At 35.6% G+C, this 20,036-nt stretch overlaps 1 protein-coding gene across 2 annotated transcripts in view; it reads right to left on the bottom strand.

Annotated features, from left to right (window-relative positions):
• Positions 1-20,036, bottom strand: part of LOC307002415 (voltage-dependent calcium channel subunit alpha-2/delta-1) — a 121,827-nt gene that overhangs the window by 29,487 nt on the left and 72,304 nt on the right. The window contains exons 13-23 of one of the 2 annotated variants that reach the window (XM_079619997.1): positions 19,857-19,935; positions 19,660-19,709; positions 19,450-19,533; positions 19,285-19,362; positions 16,538-16,618; positions 12,803-12,877; positions 6,239-6,298; positions 1,581-1,637; positions 876-947; positions 732-793; positions 555-631 (exon numbers count right to left, since the gene is read on the bottom strand). In XM_079619997.1, coding sequence (XP_079476123.1) covers positions 555-631; positions 732-793; positions 876-947; positions 1,581-1,637; positions 6,239-6,298; positions 12,803-12,877; positions 16,538-16,618; positions 19,285-19,362; positions 19,450-19,533; positions 19,660-19,709; positions 19,857-19,935 — 775 coding nt within the window. Of the gene's footprint in view, positions 1-554; positions 632-731; positions 794-875; positions 948-1,580; positions 1,653-6,238; positions 6,299-12,802; positions 12,878-16,537; positions 16,619-19,284; positions 19,363-19,449; positions 19,534-19,659; positions 19,710-19,856; positions 19,936-20,036 lie in introns of both variants that reach the window. The other variant, XM_079619998.1, reaches the window with a different exon arrangement.

Below are 20,036 nucleotides of genomic sequence, written 5' to 3'. Positions count from 1 at the left end.
TACGAAGAAATAAAAGTCTATGGGGCAACGAGGTACAAGCTGAAGTCATTTTCTCGGTGAAATTGACAGCAAGCCACATGCTATCAATAGAGCTTAACCTGGAATATTCCTCTAAATGAGCTGAGCGTCTGTGTATGTGTGGAGATCTGGACCTCAACTGCACATGTCCAGAGGGGAGGGAGCGTTAGCAGTCTCTCTTCCCAGCCGGGGCCCCTGTGTGCTGGGGAGAGTCAGATCAAACGCCTGGCTACACTGCTCAGGATGGGTGGAGACCAGCTGGACCTCAGTTTAATACAGAGAGCAGCCCTGACAATCGAGGTCACACTCACACACACACACACACACACACACACACACACACACACACACACACACACACACACACACAGCTCTCTTGCGAGCCGATGAAAAATATTTGCAAGCAGTTTCAGCTATGTCATAAAACAATAGCTTTGCATACCAAAGGCTCTATCTGATCTTTTTAGTAAATGATAGTGTGTTTGCTCAACGTGGGGAGCAGGTTTGTATGTTCTGGGCGAACAGGCGGTACTCACACATGGCTTGTTTTATAGTGTTCCCCAGGTTTGCCTCGATGTAATGCAGACTGTATTCAGGCAAGACCAAGGCCAGGCTGCAGAACACCCACACAGAGAAGAAAAAGACAACGTGTTTTATACATACAAATACTTATGGGAGTTATGAAACACTTTGCATAGGTAATGACTTCAAACCTGTAGTCTGTCCCGTTAACTGGTGCCCAGGTGTATGTCCTGATTCCTCGATCAATGTATCGCTGATATTGGAATGAAAGGTATAACTGAACCAAATATGGACAAAATATGGTACAGAAGAATAATTATAGAAGATCTACACACCTCATCTTGAGATTTCACAAGCGTTTCGATCGTTTTCTCTCCAGGGTCTCTGTCAATCATCAAAGTCCGTATCTAAAAGAGAGATCAGAAGATCAGTGTTAATATGTCAACACCATATTCATATACTCCGGTATTTGCATGATAAATTTAAAGATACGTTGAAAATACCATGGTATATGAATCACAGAGGTGTTGACCATTGCCAATTTTCTACCAAAATAGTATCCAATAACTATGATAACATCAAAAATGTTGGAGCGTTTTAGTCAAGAATTTAGAGTAACATATTTCCTTGAACTCATTGAATACCAATGTACATTTTCATCTGCAATTACATTTCACTTTGTGCAGCAAAAAAAAAAAAAAAAAAACAGTTCCTTGACTTGTGTGGTCAGGCTTAATGTCAACTACTCACATAAATCCCTACTATCTATGCTAAATATGCATCCCATGAGCAAAAGGGTTTTTCTCAGCACATGTTTTGTAACTGAAATGGTTTAAACAGTTCTTCAAGAAACTCAGACATTCTATTCTATTCTATTCTATTCTATTCTATTCTATCAAATCACAACTTACAAATCAGCACATTTTTAATTACCGAAACACCATAATGCAAGGGTTTACACATTGAATCAAAACCTCTCAGGTGTTTCATCAATATAGCAATAAAATAATAATGGTGATATATGGTGTGTTGTGCCATACCTGGACTTTAATGTCATTTTCCAGCTCCGCATCCAGAAAATCCAGTGTAACAGGTTCCTGGAATTTGGGGTTCTAAAGAGGAGAACCGAATGCTGTTAACATTTCTCTCTCTCTCTCTCTCTTTAGTTTACTTTCAGCTTTGGATTGAGTGTTAATGTTTTCCAGGTCTACAATACATCACAGTGAAAGTGTCTGTTGAGCTATAGAAATGTACAGTGTTTAAAAAGTTCATTTACAGAGGCATAAATCTGATTAATATGTTCTTCAACACAGAGAAGGAAGAAAATAAATTAAACTCAATACTTTCATGGGAAAAAACAAATCTCTATTTTATTTACACTTAATCTCCTTTGTGTCCCCCTTTCATAAACATTCACATTTTTTAACGATATAGAAATGTAGAGAATGCGAGTAGAAGATTGTTTCTGCACACTAACAAGTGAATATTTCTTTACCTCTGCAAAAAAAAATTACTTGCATGAAAATCTTTTTCTCTCTTTTTTTCCGGACTTAACCAGTACATCTACATGTATTGTATTATAAAATATAAAGTGCAGACAATTTGTAAACATGTTTGTTCGCATGAATTCCCATTTCATTACATTGTGGTTGTTAAATTATGATTCATGTTTTTGAGCAAGAACCATGTAGATATTAAAATCTGGCTTGCTTAAAAAAACTCAGGCTCGTTCCAGTTTATGAGGTAATATATTCTGTTTCTGTAAAGTCCAAGAAACAATGTTTGCTCTTGGAAACGAATGATTTCATTCATCTGTATTGCTCGTCACATTGATCTTGTTCACATTAACAACACTGGCACATGCATCAAATCTATGATGTAAGAAGCATTATAACGTGAAATGAGGCAGTCGGAATCTTACATGAATAAATGCAGAGAGCAGAGCAAGCGTGAACACGAGCAGAGATAAGGATGAGAAGAACAAATATGTGAGAATCAAAAACAGAGACGAGACAAAACAATCAGATTATAGAAAGAAAGAAAGAAACATACAGTATAAATGAGAAAGAAATGAAAAGGAAATCAAAGGAAAAGCACTGAATATGAAACAGGAGCATAATGAGAGACAGACAAAACTGAGGAAGGATTTCAAAGTGTCGGGGTCGCCCTCTGCTCCACTACCGCCCCCCCGGGGGAACTCACATATCGTCCAGATATGACTGACATGTGTCGGCATCATGCCTCAATCTAGCAGAGCGTGAGAGAGACATATGAAAACTATGTCTGGCACTTCTTATGTAGACTGTGAAAAAATGTAAACTAAGATATTCCGCGCTTGACTTGCACCAACGTCAGTCATACATATGTCGTGTCACTGCTGATGTGGGTGTTGCTGTTTATCTTGAACGTGATGATAATAGCACACCACTGAGAGTCACGTGGCTAACCTTATTATCACACTAATTACAGTGTTTAAAGGGCACCTATTATGGAATTTTGAAATGTACCTTTCATGTAGTGTGTAACATAGATCTAAGTGAACAAAAACATCCTGCAAAGTTTGAAATATGAAAGTGCACTGTATACAAAGTTATTGTCTTTCAAAAGTAAGAGTCGACTCGGAGTCATTTTTATGAATCGTTAGAAGACCGAAGCTTTTTCTCTGACTAGATGACGTCAACTTGTCAAGTTATTTGAATACGATACGCCCACTTATTGCGCTCCAAGGCTCATGGCGACGAGACGCTGTGTTCTGAAGTGCGACTCAAAAGCCAACTTTTTTCATCTGCCCAAGGAGGAGCATTTGAAGACTAAGTGGCTACAATACAACTATACCACAGAAGTATAGTCGCGCCATTTTGAAGACGATTGCTTTTTAAATGCAATCAAACTTGGATTCGTGAGCCGGCTGATATTGAAGGAAGGTTCATTTCTAAGTGCATTTGCATCAGCTTCCTCCTCCGTATCACAACCTGTAAGTGTTATTAATAATTGTTGCTTTTATGTTTTATGTAGCATGCTTAATAATTATTTTGTTTGTTGTGTAAGCACCGTTTAGCTTCTAGGTCTTCAATGACAATTGTATTGAGATATGTGAAGTGTTGTCGTTGTTTTCGGAGTTGTCTTAAACAGAGTAATACCTCGTAGTAACGTAACTGCATTTTTTTGTTTTGTTAAAACGTTATGTTTATGCATCGGGCTAACGCAAACAAAGACTGATTGTGCTTTTACAATATGAACTCTGGGCTTTGCTCGCTAACATAACATTAAATTCTTTATCTTATTTTTTGTTTTTTACTACAAACTACAAAGCAGTGGACTATAATCATTATTATAACACGATTTAATTGATAAAAGCATCATTGCACTCCGTGTTAAACAATAAGTATTATCTATGTAAACACTGCTGGGTCATCTGACCAATCGCAGATTAGCGTTGCGCAAAGGAGGGGTTTGGAAAAATGAGTCGTTGAACGAATCAATTGGGAGTCGGTGAGCAAATCAGGTAAAAATAAATGCATATTATACGAAAACAAAAGTGTTTTTTGACATTGCATGCACTTAAAACTGTTGTTGGGGACTCCCTTAACAACATTAGGAACATTTTAAATGTCATAATAGGTGCCCTTTAAGGGAGAGATACAGAACTCATAGCAGAAAAAGGCCTCATGCACATTACTGATCTGAAGCACTGAGCATATAACTGGCAAAAAAAAAAAAATCCATTCTATTAATCGTGCACTTTTCTTGTTGAGATAACTTAAAATTGAAATGCTTAACTGCCCCCTAAACCTATCTGGATATATATGCCTTACTAAACAACTATTATTAGATTAAACCTATAAACAAAACATCCGAAATGGTTTTTTTTGTGTGTGTGTGTGTGTGTATTTTTGTTTCCAATAAATGACACTTGGTTTAATATACTATTGTAATCTAATGCATAAAATAAGATTTTAAAAAGCCGTCAAAGAATCTTACGAGTTACCATCTTTAGCCAGTCCAAACGTCTTTAATGCCAAATATGTTGACCAGGCAGCAGTATTTTTATAAACAGGAAAGAAAGATTTATACAAGTTCCAGTGTGTCCCACCCAAATCCCCCCTTATCCAGAAATACACAGGCAATGCCAGTATTACAAAACATATGACACAAAACAGATGTATGATAGTTGTTTTTTTTAAAATCAGAGATCCAAATGATCTATTTAAATAAATCTATGTGATACAGATTTTTTATATATATATTAGTAGTAATTAAAGGAAAAGTTGAAAGAAGAAAAAGGCAACTTTTGGCCAATTAGTAGCCAAAAAAGCAGCAGAATTTGACGAAACACGTCAGGCATGTCCATTTCCCCCATAACGCCACTGTGGGACAGGCAATGTACCGTTTCAGCAAATGTTTTCCTTTCCCTTTTCTCCTTCTCATTTTTCACTCGTGTGCTTTCACTTGGACAGTAAATCATCTTTTTGTTGTTCGCATTACAAATGGAGGTCAAGTGAGAACACAGACCTGCCGTATGAAGAAATCATTACTGAATCCTTTAAGATTACAAGCACATGACATGAATACCAACTGCTTGAGATATGCATTGGATGCGAGTGCTGAACGTGCTACATTAGGCTGAACTCTCCAGTATATCTGGCAATGGTTGGAACAAATAAAAACCATTATCTTTCTGATCCGCCAGACAGGAAATATCTCAGTGAACTCTCACTCTGTAGACACAAACAAACATCAGATGGCATGCTAGCACTCCTGATAACCATTACGCACACTTACTGAAGTCATATCCCTGCTCAATACACCAGCATGACTGATCATAAGCATATGCTGTGTTTTGAATGCTGGTTCCCACTGTGTGTGCGTGCGTGTGTGCGTGTATAAATAAATGTACAAATTAATATATATATAATATATATATATATATATATATATATATATATATATATATATATATATATATATATATATATATATATATATATATATATTAGATTTATAGTATTATGCAACTACAGTAAAAAAGTTTGGGTTCAGTAATATTTTTTATTATTAATACTTTAATTCAGAAATGCATTTAATCATCAAAAAAGACATTTAAATTGCATTTCTAAATTATATAATTTTTGGGGAAAATGCATCACAGTTTCTATAAAAATAATAACTGAAAATAATACTTAACGAGTATCAAAATAGCATTTTGAAATGATTTCTGAAGAATTATGTGACACTGATGACTGGAGTAATCGCTGCTGAAAATCTAAAAATATATATATATATATATATATTATTTTTAACATTGTTATAATATTTCACAATATTACTGTTTTTTACTTGATCAAATGCAGCCTTGACACAGAAACATGAACTCATACCCCAAACTTTTGAACTGATCAAATTATATTTATGCAATCATTATAAAAAATTATTCCATTCAATCATATGTGTCATGCACACAATGTAGCTATATGTAGCGTAACATAACTATCACATACCCAGAGATTTTGAGTTCTGAAACTACAAATGAGCTCAGTAATGATTTTGAGTAATACATACACTACAAGACCTCTAAGGTTAGGTAGGCATACTAGATATCATACTACAACTATAAAGAGTTAAACAAGCTATTTAGCACTATTTCTCTCTATTTCTATGAACAGACAAACTGGATCTACCACAGTTTGCATGGTCTCACCTCAGGGAACGTAAGAGCCAGCTTTTTACTTAGCCTGCGGTGACGGCTCTGAATCCTGTTCTAATGAGATATATGGAGAGGATTTTAGTGCATGGAAACAGAAAGAGAGTTATTTATGGGTGCCAAAAACTGACTTAAGCATTAAGAGAGACCACACTTGTTAACAATGCTGTTATTGTAAAACACGGCAATCCATCATATGAGAAGATTTGAAAGAAATAAAAGTGCACACTATAAATCGATTCCCATCGTGTAGGCCTTCCTACTGTTTGAACACAATTATTTGGCTCTCTGGCGAGCAGACAACATGTGGCTGACATACTATGAGGGTTTGTTCAATTTCTACACTGTCAAAATCAAATTAGCTCTTCCTGCAGTGTTCAAAGTCTCCCTGAAAGACTCTCCAAAGTTCGTTCGAAGTGGTGGCTTTCTCTTAACTTCAGCCGACAAATTCAGTCATGTGTTTTGCACCGTTGGATACTGGTGGAGCACTTTGAACTGTTTCCAGTAGATCTGGCACCCCATGGTTTAGGGGCTTGTGTTTGCATATCAGCGCTGCTCAGGGTTAAGTATGGCATCCACGGTTCAGAGATTCAATCCATGCCTATGTGTCTCTCTCAATCAGCCTGCTTGATCTGCGGCCGTACCCGATCGCATCTCAACATCTGTCCTTGAGAGATCAAGCCTTCAGATGTGATCAGAGTCGGCTCGCCAAACTAAAGTAAAAACCAACCGCTCCGCACATGGAGTCCGCTGGGAGCAATAACACTGGCGTTTATGTTTGTAATGGCACTTGCATTTTTTATTGCCTTTACCAATATAGATGAGCTCATTAAAAAGAGCATTGTTTGCAAAGTATGTTACGAGTTTGTTTCGGTAAAGGGGTTTCAAAGGCTTTCCCCATCCGAAGCGACAGAGAGGGGAAGGAACCTCAGAGTCTATGTTGTTTCTTTTAAACCAAAAGCTGGAGGATGGATCTTTGAGGCAAGATGGAAATATGTCATAACACTCGTTCTTACTGACGCCAAGGATGGAAATGTGTTCTGTATGTTTGATTTGACAGGCTTGTGGACTGAAGTTAATACTCTCCATATATAAGACCTGGAGCTTTGTTATTTTTGTGTATATTTAACAGCAAACATTGTATGTCTCTGACCTAAAATTTCAGCAATAACACTGACATGTTTCAGCACTTGCCCGAACTCACAAAACAGGCGTTCTCAAGCATAGACAGATAAAAGAGCGAAGAAATCTCTCAAATAAAATTTCTCAAAAATATTATATAATGTTTTACTATTGAATCTTTTATATGCATCAGGAAAAAAATATATACACTACTGTTTTAACGTTTGGGGGTTAAAGTTTGTTTAATTTTTATGTATAAATATTTTGAAATATTATTATAATTTTACAATTATAATTATTTTAAATTCTAATCATATTTATAAAATGTAATTTATTCATGTGATGGCAAAGCTGAATATTCAGCATCATTACTGCATCGCCTGGTAGAGTTATGGATCATATTAATATTTCGTCCTCCTAAGTCTCTGTTAAATTTTTGTCTCTGAACTCAATGAACTACTTACTCTGGCCTATGCTGTATCCTCTTATGTTATCCTGCTTGGTGATTTCAATATCCCTTTTGACTCTGTCTGTTCTAATGCCAATGACCTTACATTAACTTTGGATCATTTCAGTCTTGTACAACATGCCGACTTTCCTACTCACTGCCGTGGTCACACACTTGATCTTGTTTGCACTTCAGGAATTAATAATGCCTCTGTCTCGGGCTCACAAACAGGTATTTCTGATAATAAGCTGAAAACAGTCAGATTTGATTTCCCTCTTTCTGAACCTCTTCACAAAACTACTAATTATCACAATGCTAATTGTCACCAGCTAAAATAAAAGTCTGCTCTTAATGTCACCTGCACAGTATACTACTCCTCTATAATCACCACTGCTAAAAGTAGACGTAAGACATTATTTTTAACTGTTAAACTTGTTAATAAAATTGATAAAATAATAGAGCTAATTCAAAAGGTTTTTGATTAACAATAATAATAAAAACATAAAATGTACATATACATGTAACTCCATATAACTATGATTTCAAACTCTCTTTTTTTAGAAATGAATGGTATACAGTATGGTGCAAAACATTACTGGTTTGTTTGACACTTACATTACGATCACAGTCAAATTCGCAACAAATTCCAACAAAGTACAACATTAGCAGGCGAGATAACATTACCTTGGATACATCCTTCAATTAGCATAATTGCATAACATAAACACATCAAACTAAAACAAATGTTTACGATGAACGTAAGATCTTACACTGGCCCCCCGAGTCCTCCTTATTGTTGAGCCCTGCACATGTATAACTCTTTGCGATTGCCCATTGAGCTTAAATCAGAAAATGTCTAAACGATTTGCAATCTATGTCCGACCAGACGTAATATATTTAATGCATTTTCCTCCTTAACTTGCGAGGGTGTCATGGTGGGCTGGGGTTGTCTGAGACTAGGTGATGGACGGTGCTTTTACCATCCAGACTGAGGATAAACTATGACCCTGAACGCACACACGTGATCTCTTTTCTCCTTCACATTCTTTATTTAAAAGATGAAATACAGACCGGCCCATGTGTGTAGTGGGATACCAGAATCAAAGGGACCTGCAAATAGACTGATATGTAAAGTTGCATTGAGAAACATATATGCAGGTTCGCTGCCAGAAGCACATGCATTACTTTGGGCGATTTGCAAAGGTTATGTGCAAAGCTCACCCAAAAGAGGGGCTGCATGCTCCGATCCAAAGGAAAAGCTAAATGAGCGCCTGTTTACACACCGCAAATGCATGTTCATACATTCTAAATCTACAGCTTTACATATGAGGTCATACACACTTGTCAATAATGATATGACCTGAATCACTCGCAGCTGCTTGATCTTCCTGTTTGTTTCATAAGATAGACAAATGTAATATGGTTTTAACTATAAAAACGTATGAGTGGAAGAAAAACAGAAGGGATAATATTAGGGCTGGGTATTGCAATGTGCAGCACATAATTCAATGCATCACCTATATTAAAACCTACTGTATATCCGTCAAATAACACAAATAAATATGACAAATATTACAACATATCTGTAAAATTGGCAAACGTGTCAAATTTTGTCATTAATTTTGGTCATAATTATTATTTTAACCCTTTCGCACGTACGATCACACCCGTGTGATCAGTCTTGGCTGATCCCTGGAGCGTACGATCACACCGGTGTGATTAGAACGGTCAGCGCATCACGTGATCAACTGCTAAATTCAAATGTGCTTTCGCGCGTTGGCTGGCGCTGAGCCAGAGATGGACGTGCTCGCGCTTGTCATATATCACAACTATTCAGTGTTTTCAACCACATAATGTTTATTTTAGGTTTCAGGCATTTAAAATCACATAAGTACTAGCAAACCAATGAATTTGAGTTTGTAAAATACACACAGATGTCTATGGAAGCGCCAATAATAATCCTTTCCATCATAATAAGACGACATGTTTTATTCATATCAGATACACAATGTGTAAGTAGCTTTACATTTTACCCTATTCTTCTCCCAGTTAACCTGCCACTTACTTTCATGTATTTCGTGAGAAGTGGAGGAATTGACGTGTTGTAAATCCAGCACAAACTAACATGGCGCCGCCCATCGCGCATACAGCTCAACTAACGCGATCGTTATAAAAGTGTTTAAACAACCAAACACATCCACATACACATATTTGACTATCGGAATATCTGTGTTTCATGCTATATCTAACATATTTTTGAATATTTTGAATCAAAAAGAGAAAATTACATAAAAGCAGATCATCATTCATTCAGCACGGTGTTGTGTTTGCGCTGTGTCACGTGACAAGCAATGACGCGTCACCATGGAAACGATAAAGTGACAGGTTCTAAATAACGGTCGCCTTGAAAAACTCACGCTGGGGGGGTCAGTTAGAATATTTTAAACTTACGTGTGAAAGGGTTAAATATTGCAATTAAGACTTTTTATCTTTACCTTAATATATCATAATTATGATTTACTAAATATTTTTGTTGATATGTGGTGGAACTGTGGAAGATAAATAAAATAAAAATACTGATACAATGACAAGCATCAATAGAATATTGAGAAAAAAATTAAATTAATTATATGATAAGATTTGCACAGCTCTAGATATAGTTCAAAAGTTTGGAGTCTCTTACACTCATCAAGGCTGCATTTATTTGATCAAAAATGCAGTAAAACAGTTATGTCATGATAACTCTCGAAGGTTTTGGCATGGTATGTTAATATGTTTGGTCTTGGAGAAATAGATCTGCTATACTACACAGCTGCTGCTGTTATTGCTGCTGCCGCAGAGCAAGTACAGGGCATGCTGCTGTGAGCAAGTAAGACGTGCTGCTGCTGTACATGAATTACCTGTAGCAGATCTATACAGGTGGAGCTGGGGAAGGTGGAGGGTTTCTGAACGCGCACTGCAAACTGCTACGCAGACGCTGACCAAGTATTTGAAAGTTGGGCAGCGAGCTCATTGGCTGCTGATACAGCAGGATCCAATCAGCTGTGCCTTATACAGAAAGATGTGATTGCAAGCAGATCGAGTTAAGCACCTATTGACCTGCACCAAACCATTTAGAGTTTTTTGACAGAACTTTTAATTTATTATTTAGTGAAATCATTACATACAATAACTGTTTTAAAATGTATTTTATTCCTGTGACGGCAAAGCTGAATTTTCAGCATTATTACTCCAGTCTTCATAGTCACATGATCCTAATATGCTGATTTGGTGCTCAAGAAACTTATTATCATCAATGTTGAAAACAGTGATGTTTTTCTTTCTTTCCAGGAAACTTTGAGAAATAGAAAGTTAAAGGAACAGCATTTATTTTAATACTTTTTTTGTAACAAAGTAAAAGTATACGGTTACTCTATCAATTTAATTCATTGTTGCTCAATAAAATAATTAATTTCTTTAATAATAATAAATAAAAAAACCAGGGCTGGGACTTTAACGCGTTTTAATTAAGATTAATTAATGACACAAAAAATTACGCGTTAAACATTTTTAACGCATTTTAATCGCACTTATTTTTGCACCGCGGAACGTTTCTCACTGGATAAGTTTAGGCGGACCGATTATACTGGAGCACCAACTATTCTTTCCCGTTTTTGTGTGAAAATGTACTTCTAAAGTAGAATTTCCTGGTTTCAAATTAAACCGTTTCCGTCTACTGTTACTTTGTTTTCTTCATGGTTGTGTAACGTTACATCCAATCCTGTGTCCGTAAACGGGTAAAACAGTGGATTGGCCAATGCCAGGCGTTTACTTTTATTTGATTGGAAGCTCAACTTATCGCCTAGCAACTGCCTGTGCTGTCGGTCGGTCGGTCGGTCGCGCGCATCAACACACATCCAGGACTAAACAGCGTGAGCAGTTGCTAGCTAGCTTTAAAAATGTTCTATTTACATCTATTGTGTGAAATTGGGGGAGAGACGGACGAGGAGGATAACACAACAAAATCGGATGAGCCACCAGTGTCAAAGAAAAAACTATTTACAACCTATAAGAGCATGGTTGTGAGCTGTGCAACAAGGAATTCGGAACGGCTATTGCTAACGTTACACTTAATGGCAAAAATAGCACTGGTCTGCTGGACTTGGTTAAACAAAAATAAACAATATTTTGTTGCTTAAGCTTATGTATTCAGTCATTATTCAATGGTATACTAAAAATCCATGTGAAAAAATTACTTCTCACTGTTCTCAGGTCAAATATTTATATGCGATTAAAATGCGATTAATTTCGATTAATTAATTACAAAGCCTCTAATTAATTAGATTAATTTTTTTCATCGAGTCCCGGCCCTAAAAAAAAACGTACTGACCCCAACCTTTGAAAGGTAGTGTATATGGTGCTTATTTCTCCAAAATAAATAGACTTTAGGTCGCCAGTAGACACTATATTTAATTTAACATCCATGTCATATCTAATATAGCATCTCTATTGGGAAGGAGAATATTCAGAATAGTAATACTCCGTACTCAATACTCGGATTTCAATTTGGCGTGATATTCAAAATTTGGTTACATTCTTGATATAAATGTGCACATGAACACATGGTTTAAGAGGTCAGAATGAACATAAATATGCAGCACATTTACACAAACAATGAAGGGGAGATAAGAGATAAAGATTTATATATATATATATATATATATATATATATATATATATATATATATATATATATGAATGAGAGAGAGAGAGAGAGAGAGAGAGAGAGAGAGAGAGAGAGAGAGAGAGAGAGAGAGAGAGAGAGAGAGAGAGAGAGAGATACAAGAACTACAGACGTTGTCAAATAGATGTCAAACAAGCAAGAAACGTTTTAACATGAGACAAGCATGTCATGGTTCTCCACCACAAGCAGCCTTAAAACCTCTTCCTCTGTCATAAATGTGCTGTGATGTCATATTTGAGGTATGTGGGTGGAAAAAATGCTTCGGTACCTTTGGTTGCAGGTTTGGATGGAGCAGCACGTAACCGTTAGGGTCAATTGCGAAATAATATCCATTAGGACCAATCTGAAATAAACAAAACGGAAAAAGGAGAATAGTGAGGACACATCGAATAAGAAGACCACCATCAAACCCAAATCCCTGCTTAGACCAAATGGACCTGGTTCCTCAGAGATGCGGTGGTTAATCCCTCACTAGCGGGGTACTGTCTAATATCCCCTGAGAACGCCGACCCGAGCTGTCAATCACCCCTGAGCACTTAGCGTTAATCAAATGTGTCGGTTCATCTGGAAACATTCCTCTGAGCTTAACAGAAAATCACAACCATTTACAAATCAAATGTAAGTACAAACAGATGTAATGTACAAGGGCTTACGTCCTCTTAAGAGCGATCTTACTGTAAGGAGGCGAAACCGCAAGACGGCAGACCGCAGAACAATAGCGCATTTATCTTATGCATGCCGTGTTATTCTTATTACAGCGACTCAAAGAGTCTGTAAAGAAAACATCTAACACATGAGTTTCACTTTGTTCCCTTATAAATCGAATTATTTAGCGTTCAAGGAACAGTTCACCCTAAATTAAAACTAGTCGTCGTTCGTCGCCGTCCCAAAAACAGATTTTCTTTTTTCTAAAGTTTTTTTTCCCCATGCAATGAAAGTGAATAGGGCTGTCAAGCACCAAACCTGAGAAAAAAGTATCATAAAAGCCCCATAAAATTAGTGTGTGTGATTTATGCACTATATTCCAAGTCATTTGAAGCCATACAATTCTCACGTCTCGTGTTTGACGTCAAACTGGTACGACACATCTGACACTTCATATTTTATTCTACACTAGCCTACTGTTAAAAATGTTGCAGTTGGTAAGATTATTAAATGCTTAGAAGACTATCATGCATATTTTATTAAAAATACCGTAAAAACAGTAATATTGTAAAATTATTATTACAATTTAAAATGAACATTTTTTTTATTTGAATATATTTAAAAATGTAATTTATTCCTGTGACAGCAAAGCTGAATCTTCAGCATGGAGGGTCCAGTCGTTGGGGTCACATAATCCTACAGAAAAAATAATAATAATCTAAACGTTTGCATATTATCCATTGACCTCAAAACTTTACTTGGCCGCTCGCTTTTACGTTAACCTAGATATTAGGCGCAGATTTAATGTGGAAGCTAAAGTATTAGCACGCTTCATGGCATGGAGGCGCCGGCGCGATCACTCTCCAGTGTTTCCTGACAACAGTGGAAACAACTTAAAATACCCAGTCATTTTTGGTCATACAGATATGAGTAATACATCATTCGAAACTACTTTTATTTGGGTAAGCTCACATTAACATCAAATTGTGCTTTTGTAAAATAAAGAAAACAAACAGGATGCGCTTTGCTTTCTGCCACCTCTGTGGAGCGCGCCACAAAAATGAACCGAAACTCCGCGTATAGGCATCTTGCCAACCATGCTTGAGAAATACATATATAGAAAGCTTGAAATGTTTACTTTTAAGGTGAGACACGGCAGGCAAAAACATTCAGTCAACAGTCAATTTTGAGATTTTGGGCTATGTGTCTTCAATATAGGGCTGGGCAAAAAAATAGATTTTTCCCTTAATCGATTTTTTTTAATGTGGTTGATTTAAAATCGATTCTCAAAGGCCAAAAATTTATTTTTCCCATTTTTATTTATCTATCACCCAAAAGACAGTATTAGTTTTCCTACAGTTCATAGGCTTGCAGCCTCCATGTTACAGCTAATGCTGTGAGATTTTATGTTAGTTTTATCTTAAGCATAAAATAACCTGATCCTGTTTGATCAAGGCATGCGACTATTCTTACTTGTCCAATTTTCAACATCAATTTTTCATCTTGCATCAAAATCCTGTCTATTCATTGTATGCATTTGAAGTTGGGTTTTAATGTACCCAAGTGTACCTAAAATAAAAAGAGTTTAATATACAGGTTTGTGGCTCTTAATTTCTTTTTATTAATTAACCACTTGTAAACTTATGTTCACCGTTTTTTTTAAATGAATATAGGATTTGTATTAAATATAAATTCATTGAGTCGAATCGGGAATCGAAATCGAATTTAGAATCGAGAATCGAAACGAAATTAGAACGAATTGAATTGGAACATCTGAATCAATACCCAGCCCTACTTCAATAACATGTCTTCTTTCAGACTTGTGGTGAAAAAAAAAACATCCAAAATACACATTTAGGTCTTATTTTACTACACTTTGTCTATGGCGTCTGTAGATTTCTCCTAAATTCAACAAAAGTTGGCGTTCTAAATCAACACGCTGCTCCGCGATCGCTGCCTGCACCCTGTCATCACATATACTGTTGGAAAGCACTCTCCTGTACAATGTTGTTGGATCCAAATATGGTAATTTCCCTTTTATCAGCAACCAATCGTGAAAGTACAATGGGGCATTTAACTCTAAAAGCGAAATCTCATTGGCTGATGTCAATTTCTGACAACGTGATTCATTCAGAAGCGCATCACGTGACGTGCTCTGACATTTTGATGTGTGTTTTTGACTGGGGTTCTGTTCAGTTGAAGGCCATAAATGCTATATTATAAGTTTTGATGTGTAAGTTTAGGTGGTTTGTATTGTTGTTGCTGATGATTTGATAAGATATTGTGTCTGTAAATAAGTGTTTCCACTAAAAAAGTATGATTTCTTACATTGCAAATCTTTAAATGCCGTTTTCTCAAAATGAGTTTTTTGTCATTCTCCAGTGACACATCGCAGCCTATTTAGAACCATATGTACACCAAACTTTCCAGTTATACACTTAGCAGTATTCTGAAGATATTTTCAGAGGGATTTGTTAATAAATCATTATTGGCCTGATTTCTGTGACATTTTAATAAAAAAATATGGCAAAAATCTATTTTTTAAGGCTATGGACAGTATATTTTGATTTCCTAAGTAATGAAAGCATATATCCTGAATCTTGTGTGTAAACTAAATGAAAAAAGAAAAGAATTTTGCACCTGGCTTTATCATATGTTCAGATCTATCAACCAAAAATATATGCAAAATCGTGCATATTTAATGAGATAATGCATAATTTGTATAATTAAACATACAAATTTTTACCCTATTCACCTGTAGTGTCTCAACTTAAACCACTTCAAATTGAAAAGAAATACTTGTTTATGTAATTTGTATGAAAGTTGCATTTCTCTCTATAGGCGTATCCACTTTACAACCGGGATGGCGAGTCAGCATCATCTTAATTTTTGCAACCGATACCGATAAGTAATACTAGTTTACTAATAAATAATTTAAATGTATCCTTGCTATTTTTTCCCCAGACACATTGATAATAATCATTACTTTTGCTGGCGCTTTGCGGCAAGCTTTATGCATGCACTTGAGAGCACAATAGGCTATATTACGTCTATATATTAAACGCTCATTATGGTTTAGTATTCTCTTCAGTATATATGTTTAAGAAACTAAATTAATATAAACGTGCTATAAGTCTACTAATGGCTTAAATGAACGACTACTAGATGACTAGAAAGTTCTTCAGTCAGCGCAGTCCTAGAGTAAATAATCACAGAAGGTTCAGCTTTTAGGTATAAAACAAAACAAAAAAAATCCCTTAAATAGGCCCCTTTTTAGTCTTTTTATGAGACTGGAACAACAACCAGATGAAATGCTGACAGTATTTGAGTTGAAATTGTTTGCATTTCAGGTACTCACTGTGAAGCGGGGCGTCAATCTTTTGATGTCATCGAGAGACACGTCCACCCCAATCACACCTAAAATCAACTGGTTCTGATGCTAAAAGAGAAATCAAAAACACTAAGTTTCCACTCTGACATGCAAGCAAATTTACAAGAGACATTTACAAACAAACATGGGTAACACTTTATTTCGATAGTCGTCTTTAGACATTCTACTAACTATAAGTAACTTTGCAACTACGTACATGTTAACTAACTCTCATCAAAGTATAAGTAGACTGTCTGCATAATATCTGGCAACACTTTATTTTGATGCTCCCCCAACAGACATTCTACTGACAATTATATATATATATATATATATATATTCTACTAAACCAAACCTACAGTCTACTAATATTATAATAAGAGTTAGTTGACATGTAGTTGCAAATTAATAAGAGTTAGTAGAACAACAACATGCAAACCTTTTCAACTTTCAACAAAAATAACCACTAAACATTGCAAAGTTACAAAGTGTCACGTCTAAATGGCTTCTCGTCATCCATACTGGAAACGGATATTAAACTTATCAAAGAACCCAGTGACGCAGTCAGCGAGCCGGAAAGTAATGGCGACTTGCAGAGGGTCAAGCGGTTTAGAAGACAACGTACTGATCCTTTGACCTCCAACTGGGAACGTGTAGGATAAGATACTCTATGATATTTATTTTCCATTTCTGTTACTATCGTAGTGTTCCTAAGAAGGTCACTGACCGCATGGTTAATACATTCAAGAGATAATGAAGTTTACACGTTTGCGTCAGTAGTAGCTTTATCCCCATTAAACGTGACAAAAATAGAAGTTTGTTCCAAGCATCGAGCTATTAATAGAGAATTGGGTTTGTTAATGACACATCTGGTGTTCTGTTCTGTGTTCATTCGAATGTTATATTCCCGCTACTGACTTGTAGAGCACAATTGGAAATGATGTACTTCTTTGTTCAGTTAGAGACCTGTGTTCATATAAAAAAAATGGGTATATACGTATTTATATATATATATATATATATATATATATATATATATATATATATATATATATATATATATATATATATATATATAACAATATCAAAATACAACATATTAAAATTAATTTTCTATATGGGCCACTGTTAGTGTAAGACGATATGCAAACCTTTTACATATATAGAATTAATTTTAAAAATACATTTTGAGGTACATTCATGTGTACCAGCGGTATTCAAATTAAGTTCCAAGAGATCCGTCTCTATATTTCCTCCCCAGAGGTCTGGACAATACTTTTTTGGTCCTTCCATCGAGGCAACCGTAGTACTTTGAAGAAGAAAAAAAATACAAAAATTCCGAAACATTTAAAATAGTCATCAAAATATGAGAATACTGGGCCCCAAGAGCTAAAGTAGTATTTTTTTTTTTTTTATCATACCTGTATAAAGTATATATCCTACGTGTATGAAACATAGTAGGTATTACCTCTTAAGAAAAGTATGGACCATTTTTAATCATTAATAAACTACTAAAAACAAACTAAAACTCTCATCATGGGCACAAAACAAAGTTAAAGTTTTAAGGTTTTTTGTCTTCCCTTGGCATGTCTAAATAATATTAATAATTATGATATTAATAAGTTTATTATGAAATGCTCTTAATAAGCTGATTAATAATACTAAATGTATGAAAAAAAAAAAGTAATGTCTAAAGGCCTAAACGGAGTCTGTATGACAGATAAAAATAATAGTATTTGCTGCATTCTCGTTTTTTGCAGGATTTAAGCAAAAGATTTAAGCTGCTCACCGTGTTCCTGCTACTGTTGTTAAAATAACCACGTCATCTACAGCTCTTAATGTGGCGCTTTACGTCTTTAGCGCGAGAGACGCGCACAGAGCGGAAAAGGCTTTAATGAAGCTTGTTTAGCACTGGATAAAATATTGGAGGATGTAGCGCCGGAAAATTATTACTGTAAACGATCCTGAGCACTTGTGCTGTGTACAGCACCATTGTTTTGACGCACTGCTCGCTTTAATGGTAAAATGGCGCAATTATGTCCCGTGGCCCAGATGGAACCATTTAAATACTGCTGATATATGCAAACTTACCAAGCACTATATATACTACCATTCAAGTTTGGGTTCAGTAGGATTTCGTCTTTTTTTTATAGAAATTAATACTAAAATAGCACTTATTCAGAAAAAAAAAATGTGTTAAAAAATATTATAATTATAATTATTATTATATTATATTTTTATAAAGGTTGTTCTTTAGAATGTTTTATTCAAAGAATCCTGATAAAAAAGTAACATAGCTTCCACAAAAATATTAATTTGACATGACCATTTTCTGCATTGGTAATACTAAGAAATGTTCCCAAATCAGCATTTATGAATGGTTTCTGAAGAGTAATGTGACAGAAGACTGGGGTAATGATGAATGAATGACTTTTAAAATATGTTCAAATAGAAAACCATTATTTTAAATTGTAATAATATTTCACAATAGTACTGTTTTACTGTATTTTATCAAATACATTTAGTCTTGGAAAGCATACGTGACTTGAAAAAAAAGAGAATTAAAAAAAAAAACATCTCACCGACCTTAAACTCTTGAATGGTAGTGTACTGTATTTAATACATAGGTCTATCTATAATTGATATAAGCCAGTAATAATAAAGAATGTGTGAGTGCTTCCAAACTATTTTACTAGGAAAACAGGCTGGAACATCCAGATAAAGGATAGACTGACCTGGTTCCCAGATCCTCCCACCCTGGATTTGGTCTTGTTGAACACAGGTAGTGTGCCTGTGATGACTAAGCCCAACTCCTGAGGTCATGAAGAGAACACAGAAAACAATGAAGCATATAACACTTTTTAAATAGTTTCCATGACGTTTGCTGAAAAAGGTTGTACCAGAGCGTCCAGGTAAACATTGGTCCACTGCACTTGTTTAGCATCTGCAAGGACCATCGGCCTACTCAAAACATCTAGATATTCCTAAGCAACAGTAAACAACACAAAGCAATCATATGTAGGTCATCCTTGGACCTTCACATACTCCTAAACAAGAGCAACTATCAAAATAAACAAATCACATTAGAAATGCTTTGGCGTCATACAGACCTGTGTGTTTATGCGGATGGCTCCAATGGAAGGGATTTCGTAGAAATATCCTAGAAAACATAGCGTCAGTGTCATTTATTGTTTTGTTTTTTTTGCAATCCAATGCTGAGCCTGCTAAAGAGGTTGTGAGATGTGAGAATTATATTTGTAATGCAGCCACTAGGGGGCAAACACGCACTGAGCAAAGCAACACTTACCCTTGTTAGCACAGGCCATCCACTTTATTGGCCCTGTGTCATAGTTGTGTTGACCAACAGAGAACGTGAACACTCGCACCTGCAATCAAACAGCATAGTATACAAATTCACTGTTACTATATATCATGCCAAAAAGATAATGTATGGGTCTTATTTCAATAAATAAATAAATAATAGATA

This window comes from Phoxinus phoxinus (genome assembly GCF_949152265.1).
Source record: "Phoxinus phoxinus genome assembly, chromosome: 8".
In the NCBI taxonomy this organism is placed as follows: Eukaryota; Metazoa; Chordata; class Actinopteri; order Cypriniformes; family Leuciscidae; genus Phoxinus; species Phoxinus phoxinus.
The sequence above is the reverse complement of the archived record's forward strand: the minus strand, read 5'-3'. Positions and strand labels throughout refer to the sequence as shown.